Source organism: Haliaeetus leucocephalus, unplaced genomic scaffold (assembly GCF_000737465.1).
Source record: "Haliaeetus leucocephalus isolate CR32 unplaced genomic scaffold, Haliaeetus_leucocephalus-4.0 Scaffold223, whole genome shotgun sequence".
Lineage (NCBI taxonomy): Eukaryota > Metazoa > Chordata > Aves > Accipitriformes > Accipitridae > Haliaeetus > Haliaeetus leucocephalus.
In genome coordinates, this window is record NW_010972659.1 from 525,461 (window position 1) to 542,715 (window position 17,255).

The 17,255-nt window shown below is 61.0% G+C and overlaps 1 protein-coding gene across 1 annotated transcript in view; it reads left to right on the top strand.

Moving 5' to 3' along the window:
• The first annotated feature begins 455 nt into the window (after nucleotides 1-455).
• Nucleotides 456-17,255, top strand: part of COL18A1 (collagen, type XVIII, alpha 1) — a 17,954-nt gene continuing 1,154 nt past the window's right edge. The window contains exons 1-39 of the mRNA XM_010566990.1: nucleotides 456-1,515; nucleotides 5,291-5,835; nucleotides 8,712-8,795; nucleotides 8,888-8,947; nucleotides 9,130-9,268; nucleotides 9,378-9,481; nucleotides 9,576-9,602; nucleotides 9,694-9,864; nucleotides 9,955-9,981; nucleotides 10,070-10,132; nucleotides 10,237-10,323; nucleotides 10,482-10,535; nucleotides 10,615-10,764; nucleotides 10,914-10,976; nucleotides 11,163-11,207; nucleotides 12,181-12,321; nucleotides 12,410-12,481; nucleotides 12,584-12,610; nucleotides 12,740-12,784; nucleotides 12,929-12,991; nucleotides 13,390-13,425; nucleotides 13,497-13,586; nucleotides 13,766-13,795; nucleotides 13,905-13,931; nucleotides 14,116-14,178; nucleotides 14,331-14,405; nucleotides 14,499-14,534; nucleotides 14,660-14,713; nucleotides 14,949-15,023; nucleotides 15,215-15,286; nucleotides 15,496-15,538; nucleotides 15,682-15,744; nucleotides 15,834-15,877; nucleotides 15,985-16,107; nucleotides 16,202-16,346; nucleotides 16,441-16,514; nucleotides 16,595-16,723; nucleotides 16,906-16,941; nucleotides 17,201-17,251. Coding sequence (XP_010565292.1) covers nucleotides 456-1,515; nucleotides 5,291-5,835; nucleotides 8,712-8,795; nucleotides 8,888-8,947; nucleotides 9,130-9,268; nucleotides 9,378-9,481; nucleotides 9,576-9,602; nucleotides 9,694-9,864; nucleotides 9,955-9,981; nucleotides 10,070-10,132; nucleotides 10,237-10,323; nucleotides 10,482-10,535; nucleotides 10,615-10,764; nucleotides 10,914-10,976; nucleotides 11,163-11,207; nucleotides 12,181-12,321; nucleotides 12,410-12,481; nucleotides 12,584-12,610; nucleotides 12,740-12,784; nucleotides 12,929-12,991; nucleotides 13,390-13,425; nucleotides 13,497-13,586; nucleotides 13,766-13,795; nucleotides 13,905-13,931; nucleotides 14,116-14,178; nucleotides 14,331-14,405; nucleotides 14,499-14,534; nucleotides 14,660-14,713; nucleotides 14,949-15,023; nucleotides 15,215-15,286; nucleotides 15,496-15,538; nucleotides 15,682-15,744; nucleotides 15,834-15,877; nucleotides 15,985-16,107; nucleotides 16,202-16,346; nucleotides 16,441-16,514; nucleotides 16,595-16,723; nucleotides 16,906-16,941; nucleotides 17,201-17,251 — 4,293 coding nt within the window. The remainder of the gene's footprint in view (nucleotides 1,516-5,290; nucleotides 5,836-8,711; nucleotides 8,796-8,887; nucleotides 8,948-9,129; nucleotides 9,269-9,377; nucleotides 9,482-9,575; nucleotides 9,603-9,693; nucleotides 9,865-9,954; nucleotides 9,982-10,069; nucleotides 10,133-10,236; nucleotides 10,324-10,481; nucleotides 10,536-10,614; nucleotides 10,765-10,913; nucleotides 10,977-11,162; nucleotides 11,208-12,180; nucleotides 12,322-12,409; nucleotides 12,482-12,583; nucleotides 12,611-12,739; nucleotides 12,785-12,928; nucleotides 12,992-13,389; nucleotides 13,426-13,496; nucleotides 13,587-13,765; nucleotides 13,796-13,904; nucleotides 13,932-14,115; nucleotides 14,179-14,330; nucleotides 14,406-14,498; nucleotides 14,535-14,659; nucleotides 14,714-14,948; nucleotides 15,024-15,214; nucleotides 15,287-15,495; nucleotides 15,539-15,681; nucleotides 15,745-15,833; nucleotides 15,878-15,984; nucleotides 16,108-16,201; nucleotides 16,347-16,440; nucleotides 16,515-16,594; nucleotides 16,724-16,905; nucleotides 16,942-17,200; nucleotides 17,252-17,255) is intronic.

Consider the following 17,255-nt stretch of genomic DNA (forward strand, 5'->3'; position numbering starts at 1 on the left):
GCGGTGCGGCCACTCCTCCTGCTCTGCTCCGGTTTGAAGGGTCGTGCGCCGGAGCTGGGGAGGAGAGAGCGATGTGAGTGCTCCGGGAGTGCGGCCGGGGCAAAACTCCTGCCTCTTCCCTCCTTTCCTTCCTCCGGCCTCTCCGTTTCAACCTCTGAAGCAACGGGACTCGTTTTGCCTTCCTAATGGCCCCGACGCCACCTCGCTTGGGCTTGCTGCTCCTCCTGGCTTGCTGCTTCTCCCCCTCTGAAATGCAGCTCCTGGACTGGGTTTGGGGCAGCACGAAGACCACGGGAAGCCCAGCAGTACCCAGCAAGGAAACTACAGCACCGGAGCCACTTGCCTCTGCAGCAGCTCCCACCCCCAGCGTGTCCCCAGGGACATGGGATGGCCAGGTGGTGGGGGACGTCACCACCCCACAGCGCCAGGAGCCGGATCCCAGCACAGCAACACCTATGGGCAAGGGGACCGTGGCCGAAAACACCGAGCAGTGGGACTGGAATGCCACGGGGCTGGTGGAGAGCACTGCACGGCCAAGCATTGCTCCTCCCCGTGGCACGTCACTTGCCCCTGACCAGGATGTGGCCAGCAGCTCCACCGATGACCCGCAGCTCCTGGGGACAGGGACCACCAAGGACCCACAGCTCCTAGGGACAGGGACCACCGAGGACCTGCAGCTCCTGGGGATGGGGAACACCGAGGACCCGCAGTTCCTGGGGATGGGGAACACCGAGGACCCGCAGTTCCTGGGGACGGGGACCCCTGCAGCGACCAGGACACAGATGTCCTTGCAGAGACCAGCGGGTCCCCGGCCAGGTAGTGCCCCTTTTCCTTTCTCACCAGGTGACAGTACCCGTGATCAGGTGGTGCCGCCCCGGGACCCCACGGCGCAACCACCCCGATACCACCATGGAGCATCGCCCGCCCCACCGAACCTGCGGCATGGCACCGGCCACCGGGGGCTGGTGCTGGCTGGCAAGAACGGGAGCTGGAGTCCTTCTTTGCCTAACAGGAGGGTGGCTAACGGTGTGGATCCTCCTTTTGCCAATAACTCCGGTCCTCTCGAGTTTGATTTACTAACCGCCACTATGCAACTCTACGGTAGTAGCGGCACAGGGCTCGCATCCTTCTTACCCGGACTGATGCCACCGGCTGGCCGTTGCCTGCCCATCCCAACCCACCTGCCCTTCTGCAGCGTGCTGGGCACCAACCATTTCAGATTACCGAATTACCTCCGCCACAGCAGCGAGGCAGAAATTCGGGCCGCTTTGCATGAGTGGGAGGGGCTGCTTGAATCGCGGTGCCATCGCTACGTGGAGTGGTTTCTCTGCTTGCTCCTGCTCCCCGGGTGTAGTGCCTCAGTCCCCATAACCCCCCCGCCGTGCCAGGGCTTCTGCGAGGCCGTCAGAGACCTGTGTTGGATGCACTTGGCTGGCGGGCACCTGCCTCTGCCCTGTGATGCTCTCCCCAAGGAGGACGAAGGGTATTCTTGTGTCTTTATTAATGCTTCTGCAGGTAATGTGGCTGGGTGATGTCCATGTATTTGTGTGTGTGTCTCACCTCCCCAAACTCCCCCAGGTTTTTAGGCGCTGAGGGATGCTTCTGCCTTGTCCCCATGGGGTGCTGCTGAGTCCAAAATCGCTTTCCATCCAGCCTCAGCTTCTTCAAACGGGGACCGCCAGCAGGTTTTGGCTCCCTCTGCAAGGCTGAGCGTCACCATTCCCTCCTCGGGCTGTTTCACCCCCAGTGAAACACAGTGGCCGGTTAAAAGACAACATCCCGGTGGCCAGGACAAGAGATGCTCCCCAAGCGCACCATGCTGGCATTCATGGCCAGTTTGCAGGTGCTGCAGTGCACATCAAAAGGCTTTGGGGTGTCCATCCTGGGAGCGGGGTGCTTGCAGAGCTGGCAGCTCCCCGCAGGGACAGGGGAAGGACCAAGACCCCACAGCCGCCTGACTGCAGCAGCATCTGGGGCCATGGCGGTGAGGAGGCTTCAAGGTGACCCGTGGCCATGGCTGCATGCTCCCCTCTCCCAGAGCGGCCCTTTGCCTTCGGGTTAATGATTTACCCAATGGCTAATGTTTGGTCCCCCCCTGCTTGGCAGGCAGGAGAGGTTACTTCGCCTCCAGCTTCATCATTAGGTGGTTGTGACCCTGCTGTATGTCAGCCAGGGATCAAGATGTGCCTCTTTGGCAGAGGGTTGAAAGGAAGGGAGCGGGGGGGCGGGGACTGGCGCTCAGAGAAATGCACATTGGGGTGTAAGAGCAAGAACACAGTTTGGGATGAAAGCAGGAGAGGGAGCTCACCGCTCCCCCCGCCGAGCCCTCTGAATGAGGCTGTGTTCCCGCGCGGGCCCCCCATGCCCTCGGGTGATGGCCTGGGGCTGCTGGCCAGGAGCGGCGAGACACCCACTGCTGCCAGAGGGGCAATTTAGCAGGGGGCTGGCAGACAAGGGTCACATACATGGTCCTCTTCAGTGTCAAAGCGGCTCTGTTTGCCGGCCAACCCAGGGGGGTGCGGCAGGATCATGGGGATGCTTAGGGAGAAGCCCACACTCCCAGATGGGCAGCATCGGGAATGGGTGGGGGATGTGGGGACTGTGGTGCACTCCATGGAGTGACTTGAGATGCTCCTGAGTGCCAGGGGTCCCCTGCATCCCAGCTGGGATGGGGTGTGCAGGGCCATGCTGGCAGCCCTGGCTTGGGCCAGCCAAGAAGGTCAGGGCAGAGTGGGAAGGTGGCTTGGAACATCCCTGGGGCCTTTCCGATGTCAACAGAAGTCAATGGCTTGGTCGCTGTGGCCAGAGACATCCCCGCAGCTGTCCCATGCCAGCACTCATCCCAAAATCATCGCAGCGTCGACTGTCTCTGGCTCTCCGTGGTGGATGCTGTCGGTTTGCCACAGGGAGGAGGGGGGTGCAATATTTGGGCTTTGGGTGCCATTTGGAAAAAGCAGTCATGGCCTGAAAGGTTTGGGGTTGAGAAGGGGCACTTGGCTTTTGTAGGGGAACAGCCGTTTGAAGGGGTGTCCCCTTACTCCCCCTGCTCCTCAGGCCCCATCCAGCCTCGTAGCCCTGGCCTCTGCCTTCTTTGCACATTGCACAGGGGAAAGATGCGTCCGTGTTTGCTTGGAGAAGCACTGGCACCCAGCTCCCACCCTGGGCTCGGGGGCGAGTGGCATGTTTGGAGAGGAGGGAGGATCCCAGAGCCGTCTGAAATGCCAAGGGGAGCGCGGTTGAAAATTGCATTGCTAACAAAAGGCTCTTTCAGCCTGTCCCCTGTCATCCCAAGCCCTGGGGGCAGACGATGGCTTGTCTGGCTGCAGAAATTGCAGCGTTGGCTCTTACGCTCTTACACCCGTGCAGACCCCCGGCAGGAAGCTCTGGTTTCCTCTTCCCTTAAAGCTGTTGTGAATTTGGCTTCCTCCAGCCCAAGATAAGCTCCTTCCCTGCATCCTGGTGTTTGCAGTTGGCTTGGCCACAGCCGCCTGCTGCAGGGTGGCTGGGGATGACACGGTTGGGGACGCGGCAGTGGGAGAGAGCTTGTGGGGTGCCTGAGCATGGGGTGTCTCAAGGGTGGGTGCCAGGGTGGGGCTCACTGTGGGTCCAGGGGAGCCCTGCTCGCTCGCCCCATCATTTTTGGTGTAGGGCTGCACACACCTGAGTGCAAAAGGATGCTGGGCTTCCAGGATCCAGAGTTCCCCACAGCCGGTGAGGAACCCCTCACCGAGCCCTTCCCCTCCGAGCAGGCTGGGGTTGCCCCATGGGAAGCCCAATCCTGGTGCAGGGCAGATGAGGGGCTTAGGGCTGGTGCAAGGCTGGGAGGGAGGTTTCCTCCCAGCCGGGTGCTCAGTTTTGGCGTGCCAAGCTTGGGAGGGACTCGGGGCTTGGAGGAGCAGGGTGGGCACTGAGCAGTTTCAGAGCAGCAGGCTCAGGAGAGGATCAGTGTGTCTAGGGTCTGGCAGAGAGAAAACTTGCCCGCACCTCTAATCAGTGGCATTTCTAATGTCCCCGCTGCCTGGATCCCTGTCATGGGGCTGGTGCTGGCATCAGAGCTTGGCAGTGGGGGGAGGCTGGGGATGCTCCATGTGCACAGATACCCCCAGGCTTTGGAAGAGGCACCCATGTTTTCATCTCCTCCCACCATCCCGAGAGACGTGTTTTCCTTCCAGGCTGGGCAAGGCTGGGCTGATTTCTTCTTTCTTTTTTTTTTCTCTTCTTATTTTTTTTAAGAGCTCTGGAGGACAATGCCTGGCTCCAGAGCAGGGTGGAAGTTCCTGGCTGGTCCTCCTGGGCTCAGCACACCTCTGATAACCCCCCATTGCTCACCAGAGATGGAGTTGGGGACATTGAATTGTCTCAGCTCCTGCTCCTGACTCAGGATGGAGCTGAAATCAGCACCGAGCATCTGTTCCCAGTGCAGAGCCCTCAGCCATTTTGAAGCTGGGGTGGTTGGGTTTCCTCGCTCCCGGGAAACATGGAGTTAAAAAAAGCACCCAGCGTGCTCGCTCCCATCGAGTTGGCGCTTGCCTGAGTGGTTGACATAGGAGAGGAGGAATCCAGCGCCCGGTGTGTGGGCGATGAGGATGTGCCTGCTGCCAAAACAACGGGAGCTGGCGTACAGAGGGCCGGCTCGCCCCAGCCAGATGTTCAGCTGTGTCGGGTAGGAAAGACCGTCCCGAGCAGAACTTCCCCAAGCGCCTTGAGAAAAAGGAGTCAGGAAAGGAGGCGAGCTCCAAATTGAGATCATCTGGGAAGCTGATGAGGCGCGCCGTCTCGAGCCCCGTTCCCAGGGTGTTGCAAGGGGATGGCTCTGATTTATTCCCAGCCAGGGTGACCCCATGAGCTTGTCCCAGGATGACGTGGGGGGTCGCCGTGACCCTGGAGCGGGTATGGATGCAACACACTTCCTCGTGGCTCCATGGTTGTTCAGCATCCTGGTGCTCCAGCAGCATCCCCTGCATGTTGCTACCATGGGCAAGATCCCTTTGGTTTTATCCCAACTCAGGAATGTTCCAGCTGTGGTTGGAGGACCAGCAGCAGGGAATGCATGGGATTTTGGGACTCGCATCCAAACAGTGCTGTGGGAGCAGCTTGAGGAGCGTTGCTACCTTGGCCAACCCACAGCCTGAAGGAAAATCCTGGGCCCTGGGGAGGTCGAGCAGAGGAAGCCACTGTAGAGTGGCATTTGGGGGAGGCATGGCCAGTGGTATCCCCCCAAGGCACCTTGACGAGAGTGACCATCCTTGCCAAGCCGGCTGTGACCATCCCCTTTCCCTTCCTTTTGCAGAGAACCTGAGCACCGAGGTCAGCCTCCTGGAGCTGATCGGAGACCCCCCACCAGAAGAGATCCTCAAAATTTATGGCCCTGACAACAACCCCGGCTATGTCTTCGGCCCTAACGCCAACACAGGCCAGGTGGCCCGGTACCACCTTCCAAGCCCTTTCTACCGGGACTTTTCCCTTCTGTTCCACATCCAGCCCACCACCCCCCGGGCCGGTGTGCTTTTTGCCGTCACGGACTCCTCACAGAGCATCATCTATGTGGGTGTCAAGCTCTCGGAGCTGCAGGCAGGCAAGCAGAAAATCATCTTCTACTACACAGAGCCGGGCTCGCCAAGCTCATACGCGGCGGCCACCTTCACTGTGCCCACCTTGCTCAACCAGTGGACGCGCTTTGCCATCAGCGTAGAGGAGGATGAAGTAATTCTCTACCTGGACTGTGAGGAGCACGAGCGGGTCCGCTTCGAGCGCTCCCCGGATGAGATGGAGCTGGAAGATGGCTCCGGGCTCTTCGTTGCTCAGGCTGGAGGGGCCGACCCAGATAAATATCAGGTAAGGCCTCAGGTCACCCCAAGGAGCATCTCCAAGAAGGCTGGGTGAGGCTGGCAGGACGTGACACCAGCCTGTGCCTGTTGAACCAACTTCTTTGCCCAGAAGACTAACCAGCGGCCACGCTCCATGCATGGCCCTGGGGAAGGAGACACTTGAGATGGGGGGGAAAGGTGGCTTGAGATGCCACCAACTTTATTGTCTTGGGTCTCACCGAAGCAAAACTCTAAAGGTGGGCTGGCAGGAGGAGATGGGGTTGCGCTACAGCAGCCACCGTTGCTCATACCTTTTCCAGCAAATGCACGGAGCCTCTTCGAATCTCCCCATTGCTAAAAATACCCAACTCCTTTCATGGAGGAGCTGGTTTGGCTGGTAAAATGTCTCTCTTAGCTGGAAAAAATGCTTGGGCTGGAGCATATCTTTGTTGGCTGACGTTGGGCGGTATCTGCAGGAAGACTTTGGAGAGCAAGGAGAGAAGGTGATAGCTCAGCCTGTGATTTGAGCGTGACTTATGTTCTAGATAAAGGTTTATGGAAAGTGTGGGGAAAATGCCCAGCTGACATGGAAATCCCCCACGGTGGCGGAGGAGAGGAAAGTTCAGGATTGTACTGCCAGGTTTTGCCTGGGTTGAGCATGGTTTGCCCAGCAACAGAGGCTCTGCCGAGTGGAACGATGCTTTTCCTGGGGAGCTTTGCAAAGCACATTTCTGAGCTTAAGCATCATCTTGATTAACGAGTGGTGCTGCCGCAGTCCCAGTTAAATGGCTTTGGGCAGGGAAAGCTCCCCCAGGAAGGGGTTAATTATTGATGGGCTGGAGACCGGTTTGCACTGGGATTCGGGTTGGTCCCTTGCGGTCTCAAGAGCAACTTTTTGCTCTTGAATGTACTGGGAGGGCCAGGTCATGGCTGTGGAAGAACTGCTCTCCCCAGCTGGAGAGGGCTTGGCACCATTTGGGAGGCAAAGCAACAGCCCAGAGCAGAGCAAAGCACTCCTGCCTCTCTAGCAGGTGATGCTCCTGAGCTTGCCAAGCACCCGATCCCACCGCCTGCCCCCAGTTTTTCCGTGGAGAATAGATGGCTATCGAGGGAAGGAGGCTGACTGCCTCAGCTGGCTGAGAGGAGAGCGGGGAGCGCAGGCTTGGACGTCTCCTTGGCATCTGACTGCCTCGTGGTATTTCCATTGCTGACCAGCCCTGACTCACGTTATCTGGAACTAACAGGGCATCAAGCTGATTAAAACCTGGCCCTCAGTCAAGCCGCAAGATGAGCTGCTCGCAGGCAGCTGGAGGGCTGCTGGTGGGGTCTCAGCTGGCATCTGTGCTTCTTCCTGAGTTGCCTTTGTGTCAATGGCATGAAACCTGGAGGGGCAAAGCCTGCAGGTAATGCAGAAGCCCCTGGGACAGCAGATATCAAGGGGGTTACTGTAAATGGGGTCTCAGCTGGGGTCTGGCAGGAGTACTGGTTTGCAGCTGGATGCATGATAAGACCTATGATGCTGCTGCCCCCTTTATTGGGGCAAATGGCCTGCAAAGGGCCCTTATGACCATCCCTTGTGGGGATGCCTCGGTTCAGGGCTGGAACCGGATTATTTCTGATGCCTCTGGCAAGCCCCAGGACCAGGAAGGCCAGGCTGGAGTGTTGCATTTATTAAAGCTTGGGCTTGCTGCTGATGCTCAGCGGGGAGGAGAGGGATGGTTTAGAGCTGGCTGTCACGAGGGCGAGCAGCTGGAGGAGGTCACAACCCACCTGGGGGGCATTTGCTTGGGGGGGTGGGTTATAAATATTACTTTTTATATATAAAAATATAATATATTTATAATATATTATATTTATTATATGTCTATAGTATATTTATAATATATTCATATTATAATGCCATAGCCAGCCTGGCTGAACTGCAGCTGCCCCTGATTCTTGTTTTCTTAAACCCATCGTGTTTCCTGACCGCAGCTCTCTTTCCCAGACATGGTGCGCTGTGCTTTCAAGTGAGCCCAAATATTGTTTTAGGTGTCTTGCCCAGAGAACAGACACTGAGTGGGAGGTATCTGCCCTCTTCAAGCTCACCTCCCAGCATGGTCCCTGGCACCTCCCCGCCTGGATCAGAGGGATGGGCAGCATCCCATCCCAGCAGCATCCCTGTGTCCCATGCCAGCAGCGAGGACCTGGGCTGGGCTCTGAGATGTGCTGGGTGACTCTGCTCACCGTGGGAGCTGTGGGGTTCAGGTTGGTACCCACACACTGTCCCCAGCGAAGATGGAGATGCTGCCCTCCCAGGCAGCACAGGTAGCTCAGCTACGGGGATTTGTCTGGAGGCAGCATCCTTAGGAAGGAATTTGTGGTGGTTTCTTGTATAAACAAGCAGCGTGGATGCACACAGTGCTTGTAAAACCCAAATAAATGGTAAGGAATTGTGGATTAGCCTAAGAAATACAAAACTGGGGCTGCAGCGGACTGGGACCTGCCAGTGGCCCTTGCTTGGAGCAGAGAAGCCGTCTGCCGCTGGGGAGCCCTCCAGAGAGAGGAACCATGGAGCATGGCCAAAAAGGTTCCTGTTAAAAGCATTGTTGGCTGGCTGGCTGGCTGGATCCTGGCTGCTACCTCTGCTCAGCCTGCCTGGTGCCAGAACTGGCACATGGCTTTTTCCATGCCGGTGGTGCTGGGGACTGGGGCAGCAAGGTTGAAACGTCTCTGTGCTGGGTTATGGTTGGATCTCAGGTGGAGAGCGCTCTCTGCACCAGGTGAAAGAGCCTTGTGGAGCACTTGAGGACATGGTGGCTGAGCGGCCCGGCAGGTCACACCATGCCACAGGGTGGCTTGCGACACACCTCTGTCCATGGCACCCATCCATCCATGGCAGCCCTCGGCGTGGTTTCCTTCCAGGGGGTGATTGCTGATTTGAAGCTGCAAGGGGACCCGCGGGCGGCCGAGCGCCAGTGCGAGGAAGAGGATGATGACACCGAGGAGGTGAGTGCTGACAGCCCGGCTGGGGCAGGCTGGGGGGGGTGCTGCCTCATGCTCCTGGCTCACCCTTTGCCCTTCTCCCCGGGCAAATGCAGGTCTCCGGCGATTTCGGCAGCGGGGCAGAAGGTGGCCACCAACCCTCAGGGAAGGTCGGGGTGAGTTGGTGCCCACGGGTGTTGTGCTCAGTGGCAGGACCCCAAGATTTTAGGGATGAGGAGGACTGAGTGCCCTCCATGGTCGAGGTCCTGGGATGCCCGATGGGGTCCCGGCACCTGTCCCTTTTGGGAGAGTACTGGGAGGTGAACAGCACCGCGGTGTCCCCTTGTTGCTGGCACAGGGTGTCCCGGGGCTGGTGGATGCTGTCCCCGTCACTGCTCCCCCTGTGGTGGCGGGCAGTGGGCCAAGGAGCAGCGGGGGCTCCCCGCAGCAAGCCGAGAGGACCAGAGCAGAGGAGACGCTGCGGGTCTCCGCAGGAGGTAATGAAGGCAGTTTTCCCCTTCCCCACCATGCTGGCCGGCACACCAGTAGGGACATGGTGGGGTGGCTATCCCCAAACACGACCGGGTCCCTTTTCCCTTCCCACAGGCACCGGCCCCAAAGGTGAAAAGGGAGAGAAGGGCGAACGTGGCCTGAAAGGGGACTCAGGGACCGGAGGCATCATGGGGATGGGCAGTGTCAAAGGCGAAAAGGTGGGTGAGAGAGTGGACCCCGGGGGCTCAAGGATGCCGGTGACTGTGACGTGTTTGCGTTTGACACCTGCTCCTCTTTGTTTCTGTCCTGCAGGGGGAGAAAGGAGAATTGGGCATTAAGGTGAGCATCACTGGGGGAGCCGGGGCAAAGCCATGCCTGCCTGGGCTGCCACCCCTGGGGATGTACCACCAATCCCCATTTCCCTCCCCAGGGCAGTGCTGGATTTGGCTACCCTGGCTCCAAGGGCCAGAAAGGGGAACCGGGTGAACCCGGCCCCCCTGGGACCCTCTCACGGCACACCGATGGCTCGGTGGTAGAGCAGGTCACCGGTCCCCCAGGGCCACCGGGGAAGGACGGAGCCCCCGGCAGGGACGGCGAGCCCGTGAGTTGAGCCCTCTACCCTTTGGGTTTCCCCTCTCCCCCTACCGCAGCCTGCCTGCACGCTGACCTCTCCCCTCTCTGCCATCCCTAGGGCGATCCTGGCGAGGACGGCAAACCTGTAAGTGGGGTGGGGGGGTGGGGGGTAATGGGTGCCAGCCACTCCCTTGCCTTGCCACCCACTGACCCCCCACCCCTCCCCTTTGCAGGGCGATATGGGGCCCCAGGGGTTCCCCGGGACACCAGGCGAGCCCGGTCTGAAGGGGGAGAAGGTGAGTGCTGGTGCCGGTGGGGGGGGGATGGCACACACCGCTGCCCCCCCTTCCTCTTGCCATTGGTTTGGCTGCACTTGCAAACTGCACTCTCTTTGTGCTAGGGTGACCCAGGTGTGGGACCAAGGGGACCCCCTGGACCACCTGGCCCCCCAGGACCACCAGGACCCTTCTCCAAGCATGACAAGCTGGTGGGTACCCCCTGGGACATAGAGATTTGGGGGGGGTGATCCACCAAGACACAGTAGTGTGGGATGCTGCCACCATCCCTCAGGCAGAATTCCTGCACTTCTGGGTACCTTGACCCTGGTTGTCGATGCCTGACATCGCCCTCATGCTTCTCTCCCAGACCTTCATCGACATGGAGGGCTCTGGCTTCGGCGGCGACCTGGAGAGCCTGCGGGTGAGTGCGGGTGAGTGCCTGTCCTGCTGGCAGGGAGTGGGGGAACACACTCAGCCATCATCCCATCCTTCTCTTCCAGGGTCCACGAGGGCCACCCGGTCCCCCAGGGCCACCCGGTGTGCCCGGTTTGCCAGGGGAGCCAGGACGGTTTGGGATGAACCACACGGACCTGCTGGGACGGCCGGGGCTGCCAGGCAGGGACGGGACCCCCGGGCCCCCAGGGCCAGCGGTATGTGTATGAGGTGTCCAAGGGGACCCATCCCAGGGCCATCCCGTAGCAGTGGGGCTGTAACTGCCTCCTGTGGTGGTGGGGAGCTCAGTGCCCACCAGCCCCATGGGCTCCCCCTGTGCTGGAGCCAGCTCCTGGGCATCTTGCAGGGTCCTCAGGGTCCTCCTGGAAGAGATGGGGCAGCTGGGCAGCCAGGGCCCAAAGGAGAGCAGGTGAGTATCCCCTGTCCCATGTCCTCTGGGAGCACATCACGGCTCCCCCACAGGGCAGCCAGCACCCCTGGCACATCCCCAGGAGGTCCCAGCTCCCTCCATCCCCAGGCTGAGGAGCACCAACCTGCTCCTGCCTGGAGCTGGGCAGCTGCTTCACACCCTCTTCTCCCTCCTTCTCCTCCCCAGGGCGACGTGGGCGACCTTGGCCTCCCCGGTGCACCAGGACCCAAGGTACTGTGCCTGGGTGGGTTTCCTGGGGAGGTGTCCTATGTGCATTGCAGACTGGAGGCAGGGATGAGGCCTGGGGGGCCACCTTGTGCCGGAGTGGGAAGGGGGATGCTGGGATTTGGGTTCCTCCCAGAGCAGAACAGTGTTGCAGCTCAAGGGCGCGTGAAGCCGCCGACCGCCCACAGGATGCTCGCTGGGCTCCTGCCACCCTAACTTGGCTTTGCTCTGGGCACTGCCACCTTGGGAAATGGGCAGGAAAGGTGAGTGGGGTGTTTCAAGGCACAGAAGAGGGTTTGCTTGGGGGAGGTTGGGGTGTTGGGTGCCCACACCCCACCGGAAAATACCCCATCTTCTGTGCATCACTCTCCTTCCTCCCTACTTGAGCTTCTTTCTGCCCTGCATCCCCAAGGGTGGAGGTAGAGGCTTGCTGGGATACACATGCTTGCCCTCCCCTCCCTTGGGGGTCAGGATGCCCCTTGGGATAACCCATGCACCGCAGCCTGAGCTGTGGGCAAGACCCTCAAGAATTAAGGTTTCTTAATGCTGCCAGCACTGAGAGGGTAGATAGGGCAGCAGCGGGCGTAAAGACTGATCCTGCCCCTCGGAGACCCGCAGCAAAGCGCAAGGATGCATGCGAGCATCCTCCTTCGGCGCTGAGCTCTGCTGCAGCATCGGAGCCAGCGACATGTGCAAAAAAATTTCGCATTTATGATTTTAGACGAGCCTCTGGTGGCCACCGTGCACATTGCACGGGGAGCTGGGGCCTTCCAAAGACAGCCAGGACCAAGGATGCATGAGCTGGGCAATGCCCCTTCCTGCAAAGCCCCTCTGCCCTGGAGACAGGGGAACATCCATGTCCTGTCCCAAGGGGCGGTTTGGGGATACGGGAAGGGATGTGCTGCCTCCCGCTTGCAGGCTCCAGGCAGGGACCGTTGCCACCTCGTCTGTCCCCTTGTTTTTCTTGTCCCCTTTGCAGGGCAACAAGGGAGAAATGGGACCAGCAGGAGCCCCAGGAGAAATGGGTTTAGCTGGCCTTCCTGGGCCCATCGGACCCCGAGGGCCTCCAGGGCCCCCCGGTCCCCCAGGACCAGCGGGGAGAGGCTACGAGGCTGGATTTGTAAGTGATCACCCCTGTGATGGAGGGGGTGGGATGAACCGGAGTGGGGGGCAGATGTGGCCCAGCCCATTCTCCCTCCCCCACCTAGGGCGACATGGAGGGCTCGGGGCTGCCATTCACCGCTGGCTCCCCTGGACCACCCGGACCCGAAGGACCACAGGTAGCTCCGCTCTTGCCTCCATCTTGGGCTGCCGGGGGCATCCCCTGCCATCATGTCCCCTGCCATCACCCAACACTCATGGCCCCTTCTTGTTGCTTGCAGGGAGTGCCAGGACTGCCGGGGGTGAAGGTGAGGAGCCCTTCAGACACCTTCCTCGCCCTTTGCTCGAGCCAGCCACAGGAGCTTGGCTCCATCCTTGCAGGATGCCCACAGGCAGTCTGTGGGGATGCTCCTGCTCTGACACCTCTTTCCTTGCAGGGGGAGGTTGGCAGCCCTGGGCAGCCCGGCTTGCCGGGACTGAAGGTAGGAGTGCCTGGAGATTGGGACGGGCTGTGTGCGAGCACCTGCACTTGCAGGGCACTGGGCAGGACCCCTGTGCTCCCCAACCTGGGACTGTCAGGAGGATGCTCCATACTGCATCCTGCCCTTTTCCACACCTCGTTGCAGGGAGATGCTGGCGTACCCGGTGTGGATGGCCGGCCTGGCCTGGAGGGCTTCCCCGGACCGCAGGTAGGAGCATCAGCCCCCCTTTTCCAGAAGCCCCCTCACTCCAGGCACAGCACCCTTGATCGCTGCAGGGCCATTTGCAGCAGCTCCATCCCCAGCAGCCAAAATTCTGCCCCGCCGGTGCCTTCAGTGGTTCCCCTGCTCCAGGACCGGGCTCACCGCGTGCCAGGGTTGCCCACGCCGCTTGGGACCCCATCCCCATCGGCTTGCCACCCTGCTCGCCACCACCTCCACCCAAAAGCATCCCAACCTGGCTCGCTGCCTGGACCTTGCAGACAGAGGGGGGTGGCCTGAAAGATTTTGCTGAGCCACAGGCAGGAGTGGGTCTCCGCTTGTAAGCCAGGGTCCGGCTGTGTGTGGTGCCAAGCGGGAAGCTCACCCCTCCCTGCTCCTCCTTCCAGGGACCCAAAGGTGACAGAGGCAGCCCCGGCGAGAAGGTAGGTGCCACCAGGCTGGGGACGGGGACTGGCCAGTGGTGGCCCTGGGGCTGATGGCTTGTGTCTTCCAGGGTGAGCGAGGCCAAGATGGTGTGGGGCTGCCCGGGCCCCCTGGTCCACCTGGTCCCCCTGGACAGGTCACTACTGTCTCTAGTGAAGATGTAAGTGATGGCACCTGGCTTCACTGCAGCTGGGAGAAGCTAAACTTGGGGGGTTGGCAGGGGGGAGGGCCTGCCCAGCACCCATCCTGTGGGGGGACTGAGGGAGACCTCTCCAGGAGCTCTCACCTCTTCAGAGCAACGATCAGGGTGAAAAAACCTCGTTTTGTCTCTTTTTCCAGAAGTCTTTGGTGGCTTTGCCCGGTCCAGAGGTAGGTGCCCCCTGCCACCTGTGCCCACTCCTCAGCATTGCTGGGAGAGCATCCAGTTTCTTGGAAAGAGAGGGTTTGCTTTCAAAAGCATCTCTGCTTCTCTCCGCAGGGCAGACCAGGTCACGCCGGCTTCCCGGTGAGTCGGTGGCAGGGCTGGGGACCACAGGGGTGGCCCCAGTGAAAGCTCTGGGCACACTTTGGTGAAGCCTCTGGTCACCGGTCCTGCCACAGCACTACTGGGGTGGTGGTGATGGAGAGGGGGGTTGGGGTCTGCCTTTGGTGGGTCGGGGCTGACATGGGCTCTGTGCTCCTCCTTGCAGGGCCCGGTGGGACCGAAAGGCGACCGGGGGTCATCTGGTCCTCAGGGCTCCCCAGGGTTGAAGGTAACTGCTCCGGGCCACCTCCACCCCGTGGGGTGGTCACACGTCTGGTCCCCCATCCTGACTGGCCACCGGGTCCCAGTGGTGATGCCAGCCCCACCATGGGAAGGAGCCTGGTCCCTCCATCTCCCCTCATGCCTTCTCTTCTCTTGCAGGGGGAGAAAGGGGAGCCTGGCGTCATCATCAGCCCCGATGGGACCATGGTCACTGCAAAGGTGAAAGGAGAAAAGGTGGGTGTGCTGCAGGAATGGGGGGCATGTCCCTGTGCAATGGGTGCCAGGTGGTCCCGGTTGTGATGCCCTTTCCCTCTCCGCTGTCCACAGGGGGAGCCGGGGCCACGGGGACCGATGGGACCCTCGGTAAGTCACCATCACCATCCTCCTCATATCCCACAGGGAGGAACGGGGCCAGTCCAGGGCAGAGAGGGACGGGGGGGGGTGCCCCTACTCTGAGCACCCTCATCTTCATCTTCTTTCCCCTCCAGGGTCCCCAGGGACGAGCAGGGATGAAGGGAGAGATCGGCTTTCCGGGCAGACCCGTAAGACCTGCTCCCGGTTTGTTTGTCCCTTCGGTCATCACCTCCTTCACTGCGTCCCCCCACCCCATTTGCGCATCTTGCACCCACTGAACCCCAAACCCTATCGTGTCCCTGAGGGGCAGGGTGATGCCGAGGTGTTGGAGGTGATGCTGGGGCATCAGAAGTGACACTGGGGTGTCACCCTGGGGTTGGCAGGGGGTTGGGGATGAGGTTCATCTGTGCTGCTCATCCACAGGGACGTCCCGGCATGAATGGGCTGAAGGGTGAGAAGGGTGACCCCGCGGATGTCAGTAGCGTACTGGGCTTGCGGGTGAGCACTGCTGCAGCCTCCCTGGACTGCTGGCCCAGCAGACTGGGGGACCCAAATCCCTTTGGCAAAGGGCACATGCCTCCCTCTCTTAGGGGCTGGTTGACCCTCTGGGGCAGGGCATGGCCCCAGTGTTCCCCTCACGGGGACTGTCCACTTTGCAGGACCCTGACACATCTTCTCTCTCCCTGCAGGGTCCCCCAGGGCCCCCAGGTCCCCCAGGGCCCCCTGGGCCACCCGGCAGCATAGTCTATGACAGCAGCAATGTGAGTAACAACACGGTCACCATGATGGGGGTGCTGAGGGCTAGTGACCAGGTCCTCCTGGTTGCCCCCTGCCTGGCTGGAGAGGATGGAGGATGCTCCCGTGGCATCCTGGCCAGGGCTGGCACATGGGGCTGTCATCAGCATCACGTTGAGTGGAGGTCCTTGAGGATCCTGCTGTCTCTGCAGCCACTTCCTTTGCATCCCCGCAGGCCTTCAGTGACTCCAGCCATCCTGCACTGCCAGCCTTCCCCGGTAAGGGGGTGTCCCTCTCCCAGCACCATCAGGGCAGTTCGGGGACCCCCAGCAAGGTGGGGTGGCGGGGGACACCCCCTCCGTTACAGCTGGAGCTGGGATGCTGCAGCACTAAGATGGCATCTCTCTGCTGCTTCCCACAGGTTTCCACCAATTTCCAGGACAAAAGGGAGAGAAAGGTGATGCTGGAGCCCCGGGACCCCCAGGTAGGTGACCAGGCCCCACAGGCAGAGGTGGGCAGAGGGTGGCTCGTGCGCATCCCAGCTCTCCTCGCCCCTCCTCTCCCTCTCCGCAGGCCACTTCCCCTACGACCTGAGTCACTTCAGTGCCAGCCTGCGGGTAAGCCCTTTGCCCACTGGTGGTGGCTCACAGGCCTGGCACCTGGCATGATTTGGGGTACTGGGGTGCAGCCCTGCCGCTCATCTTAAGGCTGTGCCATTCTGCAGGGTGACAAGGGGGATGCAGGTCCCAAGGGTGAGAAAGGCGAGTCAGGCAGCACCCCACTCTACGGTCCCAGCATCTCTGGGCTGCCAGGGCCTCCAGGGCCCCAGGGCTACCCTGGGCTGCCGGTGAGTACCCCATGGCGCAGCAGGTGAGGGGGGAATGGGGGGGTGCAGCATCCCTGGGTGCTTTGCTCCAGGGATGCTCTCTCGCATTGCCTAGGGTCCCAAGGGGGACAGTATCATTGGGCCGCCAGGGCCTCCTGGACCTCAGGGCCCCCCTGGTATGGGATACGAGGGGCGGCAGGGCCCCCCTGGCCCTCCTGGTCCCCCTGGTCCACCCTCCTTCCCAGGTCCCCACAGACAAGGTGAGTACCTTCCCTATTGCATCCCCCCCGCCACCCTTGCATCCTTCCCTGCAACCCCTGCTGCAGCCCTCTCCATCTCACCCTTCTTCCCCAGCTATCAGTATCCCTGGACCCCCTGGACCACCAGGACCCCCTGGACCACCAGGCACCAGTGGGATGTCCTTGGGGGTGAGTTGGGGCTCTGGGTAGGGGGTCACCCACGGGCTGGCTGGCTGAGCCCTGAGCCACCCGCCGGGTTGTGCCTGCAGCTGCGGACCCTGCCGACCTACCAGGCGATGCTGAGTGCTGCGCACGAGCTGCCCGAGGGCAGCCTCGTCTTCCTGACTGACCGGCAAGAGCTCTACGTCCGCCTGCGCGGGGGCTTCCGACGGGTGCTGGTGAGTGGGGGGGGAGCGGAGGAGCACCCCATCTTGGGTTGCACTGCCTGGCTCTAGGGGAGTGCAGACAGCATCGCCCTGGGGTTTTGGTGGTGCCTTTTGGCAATGCCTATGGGTCCCCCCACCCATGCGCGAGGAAGGGGGGACGGGCAGCTGGGATCTGATGTGCCATGCCCTTGCAGCTGGAGGAGCACACCCTGATCCCCAGTTCGGCTCTGGTGAGTTCCCTGTCCCCCATGCCCATCCTCGTCCCCTATGCCCATCCTTATCCCCCATGTCCATCCCCATCCTCCATTCTCATACATCCTCATCCTGTCTCCAACCAACCCCATCTCCATCCGCATCCCCATCTCCATCCATCTGCAACGATTCCCATCTCCATCCATCCTCAACCATCTCCACCCCCATCTCCATCCTCATCCCCATTCCCACCTGGGGCAGCACCAACCCCCAGCCTGTCTCCGCCTCCCTCCCCAGGACAACGAGGTGTACGACAAGCCACCCAGCATCCACTATGCCGGCCCCCAGCCCC